Raw genomic sequence first — 18,679 nt, 5'->3', positions numbered from 1 at the left:
AGGCCCTTCTGGGGCCTGCCACCTGGCAGAATAATCTTCAGGCCCCTGCTGGCTCCCGTCCCAGACCTGGAGGAGAAGGGGCAAAGGGCCTCTCTCTGGAAGCGCTGGCTGGGAGCAGCTGCTCAACGCTTAGCTGGGATCGATTTCCCTTCAAGTGGCCCATTCTCGCTAACAAAGGGCTCCGGTGACCCTGGTGGCTGTCACTGCCCCCTCCCCTCTGAAAGGAGGAAGTGTCTCGTGGCTGGACCGTTTTCTGTCTTTGAGATTCATTTCTTTGAGAGCTCTGGAAAACTTACAAGGATGGGCCAAGTCAGCCCTCCAATGTGCTCACCTGGTGGATTTCTCTGTGTCTCTGTCTTGCTTGGGCCAGTCCATCCTCCACGATGTTCCTGACCAGATCTTCCCCTACTCATATGTGGTTATGGGTTGAACTGTGTCTCCCCCCACCCCCAAACTCTCTCTCCTCTGCTCCCCTGTCTCTGATGGCTGCCATCATTGACCAGCTTCCAGTGGAGGGCAGGGGTTTCTGGGAGGCAAGGGCTGCAGGGATCAGCCTCCCAGAGCACAGAGAGGTTGCAGGAGTGGGGCGAGGGGATCTGGACAGACCGGCAGAACACCCAGCTCACCTCCTGCCTCCCGATTTGAGGTTTGGCACTCCATTGCACAGCTTTTGCATGTGCTGCGTCTCCTCTTACCAGAGTGGAACTGACATGAGGGCTGAGATCTTTGTCTCGTTTGCTGCCGTGTCTCTAGTGCCTAAAGTGTGCCCAGCACATAGCAGGTGCTCAGTAAATATTTGTAGGATGCCCATTTCTCCCCCCGACCCAGGTCTTTGCCCACACAGCTCCTTCTGCCTAGAACCCTCTCACTCACCCATTCATCCAGTCTGTTTGGTTCTAGCTTCTTCCAGAAGGCTGTCCCTGAATCCTTACAACCAGGGTCCGTAGCCAGCCTCTGCTTACAGCACCCCATGCGGCCCCCAGTACAGCACTTGTCGTACTGTTTTATATTCACCTTGTCTTTCAAATACATTAGCTCCCTTAACCCTCAAAACACCAACATTGTCATCACCCCCACCACACACACACTTTGGAGAGACAGGCAAACTGAGACTCAGAGAGGATAAGTACCTTGTCCAAGGTAACACAGAGCCAGGATTTAAATGCAGATTTAAAGGTCCCCCAGATACTTGGCTGCCTTTTTGTGTTCTCTGTCAGCACCTATCTGCTTATTTTTATTCCATAATCAATTTTATCACACTCCCTTGTGTATGACATTGCCTGTGTTAAGCCATCTGAATCCATTAACAACAATCTCAATAACATCACTCCTATTCTTAGCCCCACATTACAGTTGGGGAAACGGAGGCTTGGGCTTCCTGTTGCTTGCCCAAGGTCATACAGCAGAGCTGGAATTTGAACTCAGGTGTCTGGCTCCAGAGTTGGAGCCCTCAATGACCAAGCTCTGTGACCTCCCCGGAGCTGGAGGAACTGAACGCCATTTATGGCTCACTTCCTCAAAACCCCAGGATGTTTGTCAAAGATGCAGCCAAATGACAAAAGGTTTGGACCCCACATTAACTCGCCGCCCCCCAGGGTCATACACGGAGCCAGTGGAAGTAGCTTTTCAGGCAGTGCTGGCTGCTGGCTGTCCCTGTGAGTTATTAGCCAGCAGGTTGGTCTCCTGTCACCTCCTGACCACACTCTCCAGCCTTCAAGGTTTCCTCCCTCCAGCCCCCATCTGGGAACCTCGCAGCAAACACCTCCATTTTGTGCAGGGGCGTCTCTGGCTATCGGCGTGAAATGCCTCAGCCAGCCACGGAAGATAAATTTCCCCCATGACGACCTTTTCCACATGCCGACGGATTGATTTCAGAAATCCATCCCCGGCCAATATGCCCAGCCCCAGCCCCCACCGCGGGCGCTGATGGCTGCAAATTTATGCCCAGTCTAGAAATTGAATTCCTGTAAGTCGAGGGAAGTGTCGGAAAAGCTCACCCAGGCTCATTTTTACTTCTGACAAACTTCAGGCGAGAGATTAAACCCGGGCCAGTGTCTTCCAACAGTGGGGACTGTGGGGGGGGGTGGGGATTGACCTCGACAGGGGCATTTTTCTCATGTCCCTGCATTCAGCATCCCCTGCCAGGGCTGAGAAATAAAAAGCAGCCAGACCTGCAGGCTTGCATGGCTAAAGGGAGTTCCCATTTCTGACCTGCTAATGTTAGAAAGAGGGCACACTCTGTGTACCCAAAGGCAGGTCTCCAAGTCCCCGTGGCAAATATTGAGCCATTCAGAGGGATGGGAAATAAAGCTTCTAATTCATCTCCGTCACCAGCCAGGCTCCTGCACCAGTTCCTGAGGCTGGTTTGGTCTCGGCAACTTTGTGGAGTTCTAATTAAGCTTCCTTGGGCTGTGACAGAGAGGACATCAAAGTATGGATGATTCCAGAGCCCCAAACCCCCACTCTGCCCCTGCCAGCGGCCCAAAGGCTGGGGAGGGAGAGGCAGAGAAATCAAGTGACAGCTTGGGGAAGGAAGAAACCCATCTTGCAGGAAAGATCTCTCTCCCTTGCCTTGAAAAATGAGACGTCTGATGCAAATGTAGCTGCTTCTCTTTGGTACAAAAACCCCTAAATATTAAAGAAATGAATCCTTGATGTCTACAAAGAAAGGATCAAAAAGGAACCCTTCTGAAAAGAGAAGAGCTTTTATTTCACTGTGAACTTTTCTAGATCTAGCCTCTGGCAGGGATGCCTACAGAACACGGGGTGTGGGAGAATAAAGAAATAAATGATTGCCATTCATGTATTCATTCACTTAGGAGGAAGTGTCTGTGAAGCAGCCACTGTGTGCTAGGCATCGGGCGGTGTGCCAGGGAACTGCGGGGAGAAATTAAGACCTGGTTCCTGCCCTTCAAAGCCAGTGGGGCATGTGCAAAGTCCTTGACCACTAGTCCTAAAAACTGCCAAGGTCCTGAGAAAGGAAAGACCAAGAAATGATCACAGATGTGAGAGGAAGATGAAGGAGATGTGGGGACTAAACGCAACGTGGGATTCTGGATGGGACTCTGGACCAGGAAAAGGACATTGGTGGAAAACCTGGGGAAATCCCATAAAATCTGAAATTTCGTCATAGTGGTGCACCAGTGTTGCTTTCTTAGTTGTGACAAGGGTACCAGGGCATGTAAGATGTTATCAACAGGGGAAATTGGGTGGAGGGCATATGGGAGCTCTCCATCCGATCTTCACAACTTTTCTTTAAGTCTAAAGTTATTCCAGAATAAATAAATGATTTAGAAAAAGTCAGCAGGGGACATGGAACTATTCTAGAACATCGGTGGTTCCAGGTTGCTAGAAAAGGTCCTCCTGATTGAGCATGCAGTGTGCTGGGCGCTACAGTTGACTCCTGACATGTTCTAACTCCTCAACCTGAGGACAACTGAGTGAAGTCTGGCTGTTACAACCACAGCTTCTAGATGAGAAAGCAGAAAGGTTAAGAAAGGCACAGAGATGGGGTGCCTGGGTGGCTCACTGGGTTAAAGTCTCTGCCTTCAGCTCAGGTCATGATCCCAGGGTCCTGGGATCCAGCCCCTCGTTGGGCTCTCTGCTCAGCAGGGAGCCTGCTTCCCTTCCTCTCTCTCTGCCTGCCTCTCTGCCTACTTGTGTTCTCTGTCTGTCAAATAAATAAATAAAATCTTTAAAAAATATTAAATAAAAAAAAGGCACAGAGGGGTTAAGCTACTTGCCACAAGTCGCACAGGAAGGAACAGATTGGAATTTAGACTGAAACCAGCCTGTGCTGTTCAAACTCTAGAGCTCCCTGTCTGTGCGCATGCATTTATTGAGCAGCTACTGTTTCCTTCAGGGTCTGACTAAAGAAACATCTCTTTGAGGAACTGTAGGGATTTTAATTTGGAGAACTGGATACAAAGATGATGGAAGAGATATAAAACTAAACAAGGATTGGAGATGAAACCCAGAGATTAGCAACAGCAGAGAGCCTGACCCCTGTATCTGGGGTCAGATAGAAAAGGTGGTACAGAGCCCAGGAGTGGAACTATTAGTGAAAGCTGAAGCCACAGAGGGGATGTAGATAGGCCAGAACACAAGACACAGCAAGGAGGGAAATACCCCTGCCACTCTCAGGTCTTCCTCGAATGCCTTCCATTGGCTGGACCTTCCTGGAAGCCAGAGAGCAAGGCACTGTGGGAAATGTAGTTCCCAACCATACAGAGCAAGGGGGAGCTGTCCAGCAGCTTACACCTAAGTGTGTGTGCACATTTGGGGAGCAGAGGACAGTCTTGATCTCCTTTTTACAAATGACAGAGGCTAAGCGATCAGCTTCGGAACTCACAAGGGGTAGCCGCATATCCAGGACTTGAACATTTATTTTGGTTCGACTGCACAAGGTTCTTAGGAGGATTGGTGAAAAATTAGCTGCAAAAACACCCAGAATAGGGTCTGGCTCACAGGATGTATGCCATTGATGTCAGCTTTACTGATAATGATGATGATGCTATTATTAGTTATTATTATTACTACTACCACTTTAATGATGCTGAGGGACTTCTGTGCATAGAACGGGCTTGTCTCATGGTCACAGGACTCTGTGTGTGTATGTCTTGTGTGGGCAATACTAAAAATGCCATTTAAAAGGGTGCCTGGGTGGCTCAGTCATTAAACATCTGCCTTTAGATCAGGTCATGGTCCCAGGGTCCTGGGATCGAGCCCTGTGTTGGGCTCTCTACTCAACGGGAAGCTTGCTTCTCCCTCTCCAGCTCCCCCTGCATGTGTTCCTCTCTCTCTGCCAAATAAATAAATAAAATCTTTTTTTTTTAAATGCCATTTAAAGCATTGAAACCAGAACACCCCACTCTCTGAAGGCCTTAGCAGGTTTTCCCCATGTGAAGGTGGGGGGGGAGTGTCCTAAGCAAAGAACAGAGTACAGAGGAACGTCCAGGGGCAGGAAAAGGAAACTAAAATAACTGTGGGGCAGAGACAGGCAAGTGGGGAGGCTCAGAATTTAGCTGGGCTCCTCAGGGTAGGACTAATGACTGGCTTTAGGCGGAGGGCACCTAGAGCCACAAAAGGTTCAATGTGGAAGTGACATGTCAAAAGCCAGCTCGGGCTTTTCGGGGAAGAGTGGATCAGAGCTGCAAGTCTTGAGGCCAAGCTTCCGCGGAGGGAGAGACTCTTTTCCCCTGAGCATCGTGGCTAAGATTTGAGACTCTGGATTTGAGGATTCAAGGATTTAAGAGTCTGACAGGTCAGGGTCCAAATCCTGGCTTGGATACTTATCCACAGCGTGGGTTGGGACAACGGACGTGCCTCTCTGTGCCTCAGTTTTCCCCTCTGTAAAACGGAGCTAGTGTTGGTACCCACCTCGCTGCGCCAGGGGAGGCTGTGAGGGCTTGGCATGTAAAGCAGCTTAATGCCTTAGTCTGTGTGGGCTCTAGAACACACGGGTACAGATGGAGGGGCTTGAGCAGCCAACCGTGGTTTCTCACAGTCCTGGAGGCTACAGGGTCTATCGAGGTGTGTGCGGGCGGATTCAGTGTCTGAAGAGAACTGGATTCCGGATTCCGGGCTCGCAAACCACGCCCTCTCGCTGTGTCCTCGGGAGGAGGAGGAGAGAGGGAGCTCTCTGCTTGCTCTTGCTCCCAGAGGACTCACCTTCAAATGCCATCACGTTGGGGGTGGGGTTTCAACAGACGAATTTTGGGGAGACAGAGACTTTCAGTCCATAGCAAAGGGCAAGTTCTATGGGTGTTAAATAAAATATGAGGCCTTGGTGGGGGTGCTTGGTGTCTGCTCCTTTCCTTCATCCGTTCTGTGACTTTAAATCCCATCTCTCTGCAGGCAGCCCCCAGATGCACGTGTCAGTCTGGACTCTGGATTTCCATCTCCCCACCTGCCCCTTGGTCTGCCACAGGCCCCTCCTCCAGCCTTCTCCATCTCAGTAAATGACACCCCCGTCCACCCACCCTATCGTTCATCTTCCTCCTCTTTCCTTCCACCCGGGTCTGGCCCCTCAGCAGATCCTGAGCTCGGGCCTCCCTGTCCTAATTGCATCTACCCTGGGGAGGCCCGCATTATGGTTCACCTGGACAACTGTGTGGTGAGCAGCAAGTTCAAAGGCCCTGGGGTGATAAAGAGCTCAGGAGTCATAGAGGACAAGAAAGGAGGCCTGGGAGAATCAGCAGGCTCAGGAGAAGGTTTGTTCCCACCCCAAAAGTTCTCAAATGGGGTGTCCTCCAGTGTTATGGGTGGGGATGGTGGGGACTTGCAGTTCCTCAATGCAAGCTTGAGTGATGACTGACGTGACCCTGGTATGAGAATCCATGGCCTTCATGCAAACCCCTGCCCATACACCCTACTTTTAGGGCTGTCTGCAGGAATTCATGGTGGTTCTAATGCCGTGTAGGCCACACTCTGATGGAGTGGACTGAGTGTGTAAATACCTGTACAAGGCAAGCCTTCCCCACACTGTCCTTGGACTTGAGTGGCAGAGGTCAGTCGGACTGAACGACCTGGGTCTCTTCCTGCATTTCCCAAGAGAGTCGGAGTCATTGATTACTGGTCCCCATTGGCACTGTGATGGCAGAGACTAAGACATCCTGGAACATTAGTCCTGGCTTTGCCTGGGGCTCAAGCGTTCGGGGTCTTCTGTCCCCAAGGCGTGGGTGGCTTCAGACAGTAGAAGGTTGTGCTGCACTACTGGCCTGAATAGCCACTTGGGGCAAGATGGGAAGGAGGGAATGAATGAATGAATGAATGAATGATGGGCTCACAGTCGCCCCCAGCCACAGGCTGTCTCAGGAAGAGCCCCAGGGGCTTAGGCTCTGGAGGCACGGGTGAGCTGATAACTGTCTTTAATACCTGTCAAGCTTATCACTCAGGGGGGCATTTGCCCAATATCTCGAGGTCTGACAGGAGCAGACTGGTGTTATCTCAAGCCCTCCGAAGGGACACGGCCCCTGTCATGGCTCAGATGTGGCAGACATGTCCCTGAGTATTCATCACGGCCCTTCTGCTGTCCCTGCAGTCAGGGAGAAGCTGTGACCACTTCTGAGCCTGCCGGGTGCCTGTCCCCAGCCTGATACCACACAATCTCTGATTCTTCCTGAGGACAGACAGAAGCTATTTCGGTGGCGGAACGGGAAACGCATGGTGGCTCTGTCAAGGGCTTTGCTCTCTGTCCCCCCCGGCCACCCACGGTCCAGTCATTCATTCAACAAACATTCAGCATGCTAGGCCCCAAGGAATGTGGTCGGTGAGCCAAGCAGATAGGGGCAGAGGCAGGCAGGCGGAGCCAGTGGCCACCCCGTGAGGTCCTAATGGCCACTGTGATCAGGCCTTGAAGCAGTGCTGGGAAGGGAAGGCATGGAGGTGTAGACTGGAGGTCTGAACCCTCTGCCCCAGTTTCTTCCCCTGTCAAAGGCCCGAATGACAATGCCTGCCAATTACCTACTTATGGCTGGTTTTGGAAGAGATATTTATGCAAGAGCCCCCAGGAATGGAAGGGTTAGCCCAGCCATGAGATGGGACAAGAGTCTTCATGGCAGAGGCTGCAGCCAGGGCAAGGACCTAGAGGTGGGAAAAGCAGGTGTTTCAGGAAGACCCAAGGATGGACCAGAGACAAGGACCAGCAGTGTAGACTTGTTGATTGCCAGCTGGCCAAGATGAGACAGGACTCCCCTCCAGGACAGGGAGCCAACTGAGCCACATGGGGCTGAAGACAGAGGAAGCATCTCCCATCTTCCACGGGGCTAACTCCTCTCCAACATTGGCTTTTTGCGGCTGTTCCTCATCCCATGGCCTCAGCCACAGCTCCACGGGACTCTCATCAGAGATGAAGTAACTTGCTCCAGAAAGAGGACGAGCCAGTAGCCAAGCCAGGACCTAAACCCAGACAGCCCGACCCCCAGACTCTGCTCTACCATCTGAGTAGGAGTGAGAAACATCTAAAGGAAATGAGTTGTTTCTGTCAGAAGCACCCCCCCCCAAAGATTTTATTTATTTATTTGAGAGAGAGAGAGAGAGAGGGCTTGCACACACATGAGCACGAGCAGTGGGGAGGGGCAGAGGGAGAGGGAGAAGCAGGCTCCCTGCCGAGCACAGAGCCTGCCATAGGGCTCGAACCCAGCACCCTGGGACCATGAACTGAGCTGAAGGCAGACACTTCACCGACTGAGCCTCCCAGGTATCCTGTGGCATACATTTGTTTAATTGAAAAAATATATAATGTGATATTAGTTTCAGGTGTACAACATAGTGATTTGATAATTGTATACTTCATGCAGGGCTCACGATGAGAAGTATAGTCACCATCTGTCTCCATATGACGTTGTTACAATAGATCAACTACGTTCCCTATGCTGTGCTTTTCATCCCTGTGACTTATTTATTTTATAACTGGAATATTGTGCCTCTTCATCCCCGTCACCTGTTTTGCCCCTCCCCCCACCACCCGGGATAAGAGTGTTGCCGGGAGAGATGCTGGTGACATCACAGGGACTCCTTTTTGGGAGGATCGTGGGAGAGATCCTTGCCTGTTCTCGGTACCGAAAATAGGGAAGCCAGCCCCTGAGCATCTGGCGCGTTTTGTTTCGGGACACTGGGAGCCGCATAAATGACCAGCTTTTCCTTTTTGAGTTGGCTGCTAAGGAACTTGGAGCCAAATTTATGGCCTGACCATATGCTGGTTGTTCGGGTTTTAAAGGGATGAGTTGTTCTTAGCCTAATTTCTGGCTCAATGTCCCCACTTTTCCCTTCCTTCCTTGTCTCCCTTGCAAAAAAAAAAAAAAAAATTTTAAAGGATCAAGAAATTTAGAAGATAAGACCAATCTGAAGATGACAATAAAAATCGCCACTAAACTCCCCTTTTCATGGCTGCATAGTATTCCCTGCTGTGCATGTGCAAAAGCCCCCTACCCTCCAACACTGCAGGGGGGTAATTCCAGTGGTCCAATTTGAAACAGTGCTTTAAATGAGCATCCTTGTAACACTTGCATGCTGGTCCACTCGATTCCCCTGGGCTAAATTCTTCCTCTGGGATTGGCTGGGTTAAATGCAAATGCAGGAACCTTGAGGCTTTGGCTCGGGATTGGCAGACTGCCGTCCAGAAACATCGAATTCCTTCTCAGCTATCTAATTGAAGCTATCGTGTGGTAGTTTACATATCCTTGTAAACCACTTGGAGTCCTCTGGAACAGGGCAGGGTACAAATAAATACATAAGCTCCAAGCCACTTCTGCCTCCTGATTAAATTACCCGGCCTCAAATGCAATAATATCCTTGTCTTATTAAGAGGCAGCCGCTCGCTCTCTTCCTGCTGGCTAACCCCGGATGGCCAGTTCTCCACGGGTGGCTTCCCTGAGGTTCTATAGCTGTCCTCTACCCCCCGCCCCTGGAGGAACCAGGGACTGTGTTGGAACCAAGAGGGAGGTGGCAATGCTGGAGGCTGAGATGATGATTCCAGGTGTGACAGTGAGAACAATTTTTCCTGTGTGTCAGTCCTGGACCTGTTACGAGGACTGCTGCTTAATTGGGGCATCATCCTCAGCAAAAGTATTTGAAAGAAATCCCAGCCAGAAAAGACAATTTGAGAAACAGCTACTTGAGCTCAGAGCTTACCCGCTTAGAGCCCATTAGCAGGAATATCAAACTCAGAACCAGCAGCTCAGCCAAGAGAGCAGCTGGCTTCGCCAGTACATTTGCCACTTCTGAGGTGAGACAGGCCACCTGATCGCAGGTTTCTGTACCTGGACAGTTCCTGGGTTCTTGCACCTGCTGTTAAAAGCATTTTTCTTAAGATGGGCCATTCTCTGTCCCTAGGACTGTTACCTCCAAGAGTTCATGACCGAGGTTCCAAGCTAAACCCAGTTAGAGAGCTGGCATTTGCACTCTTCAAGAGGGAGCCTTTCAGGACATTTCCAGTGGTTCCCGGGGACGTGAACTTGATTGTGTATTTGAACTTGAACCTGCCAGGCGAAACTCGGGGATCTCTGCTGTGCTCAGATTTGGCAGCCAAGCCCCAGGCATTTAATTACACTGCTGCAGAGAACACTTCAGCGAGGTGCGTCCAACGCAGACAATTATTTTAGGAAAGCCGTGGAGGCCTTCTCTCCTTGCCACTTAAATCTTGGTTCTCTTTTACAATTCAATATTTCGTATGTTGAGAGAAAATGGCTTGTTTGCTTCAAAGGACACACTAGGAATTGTAGAAAGGAGATGTTAATTATGTTGAACTGGGCTGCATTGTCTCTGCACAAATGAGAATCTTGGGTGGGGGGAGGGGGTTCTGTCCAAATTGCTTGGAGATCAGAGCCAAGGGAACACGGATGGGGGTGCTTAGGCACCAACTTCTTTGTTTTGTTTTGTTTTAAAGAACCGGATTTGTGATGAAAAGAGACAAAGCTAGTCTCACATTCTGCTGGAATTGAGGCGGAAGGCGTTCTTGGGTCCCCCCTTCTTGTCTTAGGTGAGACTCCCTCAGAAGCAGAGCTAGTGGAGGGGGTTGAGTGCAAGTACCCACCTAGGAGGTGATACCACCAGGAACCGATCGGGGAAGTGAAGGACCCCCATGCAGAGCGAGCTAAGGAGGAGGGCACCACCATGGGCACCTGGAGCACAGCTCCCAGTGGGATCCCCTGGAGAATTGTCTGCAGCAGGCCCATCAGAGCCTTCCTACCGGAGAGGTGAGAGGGCAGCTGACATCTATCACTAACTCCTATGTGGCACTGTTGGGGACTGCTGGGGGGTGGGCGGGGGGCCTGCTGCACTGAAGGCCTGGGGAGCCATGAGTGTTGGCTCTACCTGTATCATCCCTGTGTGCGAGAAAGGCTGGGAAGGTGGGTGACTTCATTGCTCCATGGAGGAGACGTGGACTGGTAAAAAGGGGGATCTCCCCAACTTCAAAAGGGTGAACCCAAGGCACAAAGAATGACTAATTACAATAATTTCAGATGGCGTTTATGAATGGTTTGTTTCCCTTATAAATTAGTGGAGAAGTCAAGCTCATCTGTACAATTACATCAGTTGCTCACATTACAATCAGCTTTAAAAAAAGACTTTATTGAGTGGAAGAGGAAAAAAAAAGGTGCGCTAATAGCTGGTATCTCCAGCATTGCTCATAACTCACAGCCTGGCTTATCTCTGCTACAGCTCATGGGAACATCTTCTGTGGGGCAATCAGTTAACAGCTGTCCAAATGAACAATTATTGTGGGGCTTTGTTTCTCTGTAAAACACTTGGGTTTTATCAAAATTTCTTCCAGGTATGTAGGAACACATCCTGGTTAGGACCAGAATTTTCCGTTGCCCACCTCTACAGCCACTACCCATCCTGTTCACCTGGACCTATGTGGTCTCATTGGCCCTGGTCTTGTTCTTGCTCCCCAGCCTGTCCCCCCCCCATAGCCTCCAGGGGGCGCCGGTGAGCACCTGAATCTGGTGACCTCCCTCCTTGTTGGAAAGCATCTGTGGTTCCCACCTCCCTCAGGAAAAACTGTGAAGTTCTTCCAATAGCCCACAGGTCCCTCACAAGCTGTCCTGTTCCCTCCCTCTGCCCCACTACCTTTCTCCCTCCTCCAGCCATGCCAGCCTTTCCCAGGTTTCCTTAACATACCAGGCATGGTACTGCCTCAGGGCCTTTGCACCTGCTTTTATCTCTGCCTGGAACATGCCCAGGTATCTGCATGGCTCATCCCTCACCTTGACTCAAATGACACTTTCTTGGAGGCCCTCCCAGGCCACCTTAAAATTGCAACCCCCAACCACAGCACCACCCCCCCATCATTACTTCCCTATATTACTTTTCTCTGTGGCACTCATCACTCATTTACTTGTCTATTTCTGTCTTTGTCTAACGTAAGCTTCTAGAAGAGCTTTTGTGTTTGCCCATTTTGTTTACTGCTGTGTTTTCAGTGTCCACAATAGAGCCTGACACACAGTAGGAACTTACCAAATATTTCCTGAACAAAGGAGACCATTATGCCCTGATAAAAACAAAAAGATTGAGACTTATGACTAAGTCCAGAATGTTCTGGGGAAGTTCAAGGGGGCCGGCTCTGGGGGCCCACCATGTTCCATCCAGTGATTACTCAGTGCTTTTTTTTTTTTTTTTTTTAATTTGACAGAGAGAGAGAGAGAGATCACAAGTAGACAGAGGCAGGAAAAGAGAGAGAAGGAAGCAGCCTCCCCGCTGAGCAGAGAGCCTGATGTGGAGCTCGATCCCAGGACCCTGTGATCATGACCTGAGCCAAAGGCAGAGGCTTAACCCACTGAGCCACCCAGGCATCCCTACTCAGTGCTTTTTGAACAATGTTTCTTTCTTTCTTTCTTTCTTTCTTTTTTTTTTTTTTTTAAAGATTTATTTATTTGACAGAGAGAGAGATCACAGGTAGGCAGAGAGGCAGTCAGAGAGAGAGGGGGAAGCAGAGAGCCCTATGCGGGGCCCTATCCCAGGACCTTGAGATCGTGACCTGAGCTGAAGGCAGAGGCTTTAACCCACTGAGCCAACCAGGCAACCCTAATTAGTGCTTTTTGAGCAATATTTCTTAAATCCCTCCAGATATTGATTTGAATTTGTGCTATCAAAAGTGTCCCTTCCCCTATTCCCTTCTCCTGGCTCACTCATCCCTCAAGTTCAACTCAAATGTCCCTCCTCTGGGGTCCCTCCTCTGAAATCCCCAGCCTGAGGAAGACTCCATGTTACTCCTTGCACTTTCTTTGCAGCATTCACTGCCGTGAGTAGTTCTGGAAGTATTGGGGGGGTTACTTGTTTGATGTCTGCCTCCTCCATCCACAGGCAGCGGCCAGACATTGTCTTCATTCCTCTCTTCCTAGCCCTATCCCAGACCCTATGCCAGGCATAGAATGGGCACTTGTATTTTCTAGTAGGTGTAGAAAATTTTGGAGTTCCCTGATGCACATTAGCCTTCAAGGTCTCTGATAAGTCCTGCATCAAAGGAACTTGTTTTACCCAGCAATGCTGGGTTTATTTGCTCACTGCGCATGCCTGGAAAGATGGCCAGTGTTCCAAGGAGTGTGGCTTGGGCAACAGCCATGATTGATCCCTGAATTATCTAACCTCTAAACCTATAAACTGACCTGAAGTTGAATGTAGGAGTCTGCCGTGATGCTTTCTTTTCAAGGGCCTAGAAGTCCCTATAAGGATTCTGTCACTCTTTGGCCATCATCTTACCTGGGCTTCTCTGGAGCAGGGGTGGGGTGGGAGATAATAACAGTAGGGTTGCACTTAGCAGCCCCTGAGTTGTCTGCAGAATCCATGTTTCACAGTGCTCTGGGAAAGCCGAGACGGAGTTCCAGGTTTGGGGATCAATACCAGTGGGTCTGTGCCCTATTTACAGTTATGGAGGCAGTGCTGTGTGGATGTGAGCATGTGGGAGAGAATGAATTCCTGTCTTGCGGAAGGGCTCGAAACCCTCAGTTCCTCGCCGTGTTCCTTAACAGCCTGTACCTCAGTCTCATCATCTGTAAAATGGGTTTCCTTGAGGAGGGATTGGGATCACACGCATCAGGTATTCGGCACATAGTCCAGCACATTCCAGGGCATCTGTCATTTCCCTGGGTCCTCTTTCTCCTCCAGCACGGGCAGGGTGACTCCCCCATTGGGTTCCTGCTCTCTGACCCCTGACTTCCCTACAGACCCTCTTCCAAAGTCCAGAGGAAGGCTGGCAGCTGTACACCTCGGCTCAGGCCCCCGACGGGAAATGCATCTGCACGGCTGTGATCCCCGCACAGAGCACCTGCTCCCGCGATGGTCGGAGCCGGGAGCTGCGGCAGCTGATGGAGAAGGTAAGAACTTTCCGGGTTCCCCAGAAGACCGTGAAAATCTCCCAATTCCCACCCTGCCTTCGGCTCCCATCCAGGCCAGCTGGGGGCTAGATCTAGCCATACAGATTGTTCAGAGCTGGTGGATCACCCGGCTCCCCTTCACGTGGATATTTTAGTCAATATCTGTTCGGGGCTTCTTTGGAGAAGCTGAGGGTTGTGTGGGGACGGGACAGACCGCATCCGAGTCTCCCATGTGTGATCTCGGGCCTCACCACACACGCCCTGCTCAGCTCTTCAGCTCCCCAGACTCACCTGCTGAGGAAAATGTCTTGTGTTCCTTGAGGAGGCGTCTCACCCTCCAACCCAAGAAGCACACAGGGCAAGGGAATTCAGTTCATTCATAGCTGAAAAGCACTTACTGAGCATCTAATTTAGGCCAATGCTGGGCACTGGGGATTTCGCTGGGGACAAGCTAGACACTGGGTCTGCTCGTGAGGATCTCACCGGAAGGAGGCAGATGAGTAAGAATGTTCCAGGTGGTAGGTGTAGCTGGGGAGAAGATAACCAGGGAGAAAGGATGGGAGAAAGGATGGGGGGCTGCTGGAAGCAGGGGGTCGGGGAAGGCCACTCTGAGCAGGTGACGCTGGAGATGAGGTGGGAAGGATGAGCGAGCCAGCGTGGCAAGAAGAGGGGAAGCAGCGCTCGGGGTAGAGGAATCGACAGGTGGGAAGGCTCTGAGGAGGGAAGGAGCTTAGAGTCCATGAGAGGAAAGGGGCTGGTGGTCGCCAGTGGATGAACATGGTGAGGAGGCAGGACTGGCCCCCAGGGTCTTCCTTTTAAACAGCTCCCTCTGGCGGCTGTGTGAAGAACTGACTGGGGGCCATTGGCCTCCGTCCAGCTCCACCAGGCATCTGTGGCATCTCAGGGCTCGGGAAGGGCAGGAGCCTGGCTCTCCCTAACGTTCCTAAGCTCCTAGGTCCAGAACGTCTCCCAGTCCATGGAGGTCCTTGAGTTGCGGACGTACCGTGACCTCCAGTACGTGCGCAGCATGGAGACCCTCATGAGAAGCCTGGACGCACGACTCCGGGCAGCCGACGGGTCCCTCTCAACCAAGAGCTTCCAGGTGGGTCCTTCTGGGTCGGGTCAGAGGCCACGGGAAGAATTGGGATCGGCGTCCGTTAGTTCTGAGAGTGGGGACATGTCCGGGAAGGACCAAGGGTATGCTGGGCTCCAGGGTCTACTGTGGACCAAGTGTCAAGGGCCAGGTGTGCATCAGAGATAGGTGGGTGAAGTTATAGGTCAAAGGCTGGGTCAAAGGTCAGGGGTTATGATCAGTGAGGGTTCCCTCTTGGTGGGCAGGAGCTGAAGGACAGGATGTCGGAGCTGTTGCCCTTGAGCTCAGTCCTGGAGCAGTACAAGGCGGACACGCGCACCATCGTGCGCCTGCGGGAGGAGGTGAGGAATCTCTCCAGCAGCCTTGCGGCCATCCAGGAGGAGATGGGCGCCTACGGCTACGAGGACCTGCAGCAGCGGGTGATGGCCCTGGAGGCGCGGCTCCATGCCTGCGCCCAGAAGCTGGGTATGCCTTGACCCTTGACTTTGACCCCTGACCTCCATGCTCATCCCTAATACCCCCTGGGGGCCCAAAAGCCGGACATAGTTTTGATCTCTAACTTATCAGCTTTGACCTTTGACTTCTCTATCCAATGCCTAAAATAGACTCCCAAACTGGAAATGGCCCTGACCCTTGACTCCCAGTCCCTTTACCTGCAACCTAACTCCATCTTGGGATCAGGTTTCTGGATCCCCCCTTACCCTGGTCCCAGCTCTTCCCAGTTGGATCATACCATGTGATCCTTGCCCTGTTCCACTTGGGCTCCTTCCGTCCTTTACCCTTATCTACCCTGTTCCTGCCTCCCAGGTTGTGGGAAGCTGACTGGGGTCAGTAACCCCATCACCATTCGGGCCATGGGGTCCCGCTTCGGCTCCTGGATGACCGACACAATGGCCCCTAGTGCGGATAGCCGGGTGAGTGACTGTGCCCACTCTGAGGGTCAGACCCTGGGGGAGACAACCTGTGGCTGCCCACAGGTGCCCAGTAATTCCACACCAGTGCCTCTCTTGTAGCCTGAAGTGTCCTAGGATCTCCAGGGCCCTTGGCCCTGCCCTCTACTGTCTAGCAACCACCAGGTGATGGAGGACCTCCCAGCCCCGAGAATAACCAAGTCTGTTGACCTTCAGACTTCCAGTGGTCTCTATGGTCACGAATGCCCATCACCTCTGACCCACAGGAACCACCCACTAACTGTCCAGTGACTATCCTAGTGACTGACACCGGTCACCAGGCCGTCACTGAGTGTCACAGACTAGAGGTCGTCAATAGCCAGTGTCTCACTAGGATCACTGGACTCCCCGGGATTATGGTGGTTCACCCAAGTGGTGAAGAGCTTGGGTTTGGGAATCAGACTTGGATTTGCATCCTGCTGCCCCCTAATTCTTAGCTAGAGAACCTTGGGTAGGTTCCTTAGTGTCTTTGAGCCTCAATCTCTGTACCTTCAAAATGGTCATGATTGCGTTGGCATGAAAGTTTTTTAAAATGCTTGGCCCGATCATCAGTGCTCAGGGGGGCACTCACGCCTGCTGACATGGCGACCATAGGTGGCGATGGGAGAGGAGCCGCTGCTGGCAGGCGAGGTCATTCATCCTGTGGCTACAGGGCTGAATTCAAGTGACCCTGTCAGCCCAGGCCTGTCCAGTGGCCACTAACCATCCCATCTCCAATGAGTGGTGAATTCCTGGGCCCCGCGAGTCACCATGGACCGCGACTTCCTCTGATCCTTGGGTAACAAGTGTCTGTTTTCAGACCAGTGGTGTTTCCCGATCAAATGATGTCATTCCTGGGACTATGACCGGTCAGGAATAGCCACTGGGCATCCCACGACTGACTCCTGACCACTTAGTGACTGTGGCTCCCTGATGACCTCGGGTGATGCCCATGTGGTTGCTGGGGCCTTTGGGCGGCTGGGTTCCGGGGCGGCGGGGCAGCGACGAGCGGCTCTCTTGTAGGTCTGGTACATGGATGGTTATTACAAGGGCCGGCGGGTCCTGGAGTTCCGCACCCTGGGGGACTTCATCAAAGGCCAGAACTTTATCCAGCACCTGCTGCCGCAGCCGTGGGCGGGCACCGGCCACGTGGTGTACAACGGCTCCCTCTTCTACAACAAGTACCAGAGCAACGTGGTGGTGAAGTACCATTTTCGCTCGCGCTCGGTGCTGGTGCAGCGGAGCCTGCCCGGGGCCGGCTACAACAACACCTTCCCCTACTCCTGGGGCGGCTTCTCGGACATGGACTTCATGGTGGACGAGAGCGGGCTCTGGGCCGTGTACACCACCAACCAGAACGCGGGCAACATCGTGGTCAGCCGGCTGGACCCGCACACCCTCGAGGTCGTGCGCTCCTGGGACACCGGCTACCCGAAGCGCAGCGCCGGGGAGGCCTTCATGATCTGCGGTGTGCTCTACGTGACCAACTCCCACCTGGCCGGGGCCAAGGTCTACTTCGCCTATTTCACCAACACGTCCAGTTACGAGTACACGGACGTGCCCTTCCACAACCAGTACTCCCACATCTCCATGCTGGATTACAACCCCCGGGAGCGGGCCCTTTACACCTGGAACAACGGCCACCAGGTGCTCTACAACGTCACCCTCTTCCACGTCATCAGCACCGCGGGGGACCCCTAGCGGCTGCGGGAGCTCTGGCTGCCCGCGCCGGGGCGCTGGGGGTCCCTCCAGCTTTCTGTCTCTGTCGGGCCCTCTCTCAACCCCCTCTCCCCTCCATTTTTCCCCTCTCCCTCCCTTTTCGCCAGGCTTTCATTCTCTGCCCCCGTATTTCTACTAGTGCTTCTCTCTGTGTCTTTTCTCCTTTGTTGGTCTCTGATTTTGATACTTCACTCTTTCCGCCTTTTTATTGATGTCCCTTGTCTCTTTCTTTTCATGGATCTGACTCTCCAGTTCTTTCCCTGTCTGCGGCTCCGGCTCCCTCTCTTCCCCCCCCCCCCCCCCCCCCCCCCCCCCCCCCAGGCCCTCCCTCTGAGTCCCCTCCTCCCCTTCAAGGATTTGAGTGCATGAATGTTTCTTTTTTAATTTACACTTTCTTTCCAGGTTGCTGGAATAAACGGGACCTTTGACATTTGATGCTTTGGTTGCTCTGTGTGTCCCAGTGGGGCAGAGGAGGCAAGGTGGAGGCTAAGTGGGAGCCTGGAGACCCATCCCAGCTGGGTCCCCTGGGTCCCAGGCTGACAAGCCCAGCCTGGGGGCCACGCCGGGGGCATGGCAGGGCGAGCCCTTGGGGAAGACAGGTGAGGAGACCCAAGCCAAAGTTGTTTTGTCCGAAAACAGTTTGTCTGGCAGCAATTTGATCCAAACAACCGAGGATTCTATCACAACGAGGAAAACAGGCCTCGAATGAATAGTCTCCATCACTGGTTTTTCACTCATTGATCACACTGGTGCGTCCCTGAAACATCTGGCGAGTTTTTAAATTTTTTGTTTAAACAGTTTGACTGCTTTTTAAGAATTTGGGTGTGAGAGAGTAGGGCAGTAGATTTTTCCTTTTCTCTTTTTGCTTTGTAATTTCAAAATCATTTTAAATGAGTCGCCTGCTCTCAGTTCACTACAAAAAAGGTAGAAACAGCCGGAAGGAGGCTCTGGGGGCCTTCGGCGGAACCCACACTCACCCCACGCCTGGAGCCCATTTGCTGAAAGGGGCTTGGGCCGAGATGGGCTGTACCATGAAGACCAGAGCTCCTGGAGGGGAAGGAGTGGCCAAGCTAGGAAGTACAGGAGGCAGGAGGCAGGAAGGAGTGTGAGGGAGCAGGGAG

General features: G+C 52.2%; 1 protein-coding gene across 2 annotated transcripts in view; it reads left to right on the top strand.

The window, feature by feature from the left end:
• OLFM2 (olfactomedin 2) overlaps window positions 1-17,993 on the top strand; it is a 60,191-nt gene extending 42,198 nt beyond the window's left edge. For both annotated transcript variants that reach the window (XM_059388954.1, XM_059388953.1), the window contains exons 2-6: window positions 13,668-13,817; window positions 14,773-14,919; window positions 15,156-15,375; window positions 15,718-15,824; window positions 16,863-17,993. In XM_059388954.1, coding sequence (XP_059244937.1) covers window positions 13,668-13,817; window positions 14,773-14,919; window positions 15,156-15,375; window positions 15,718-15,824; window positions 16,863-17,540 — 1,302 coding nt within the window. In that variant the 3' untranslated portion in view covers window positions 17,541-17,993. The remainder of the gene's footprint in view (window positions 1-13,667; window positions 13,818-14,772; window positions 14,920-15,155; window positions 15,376-15,717; window positions 15,825-16,862) is intronic.
• Window positions 17,994-18,679: the final 686 nt, after the last annotated feature.

The sequence above is a fragment of the Mustela nigripes genome, chromosome 2 (assembly GCF_022355385.1).
Source record: "Mustela nigripes isolate SB6536 chromosome 2, MUSNIG.SB6536, whole genome shotgun sequence".
Taxonomy (NCBI): Eukaryota; Metazoa; Chordata; class Mammalia; order Carnivora; family Mustelidae; genus Mustela; species Mustela nigripes.
Note: the sequence above shows the minus strand (reverse complement) of the source record. Positions and strands in the feature narration are given on the sequence as shown.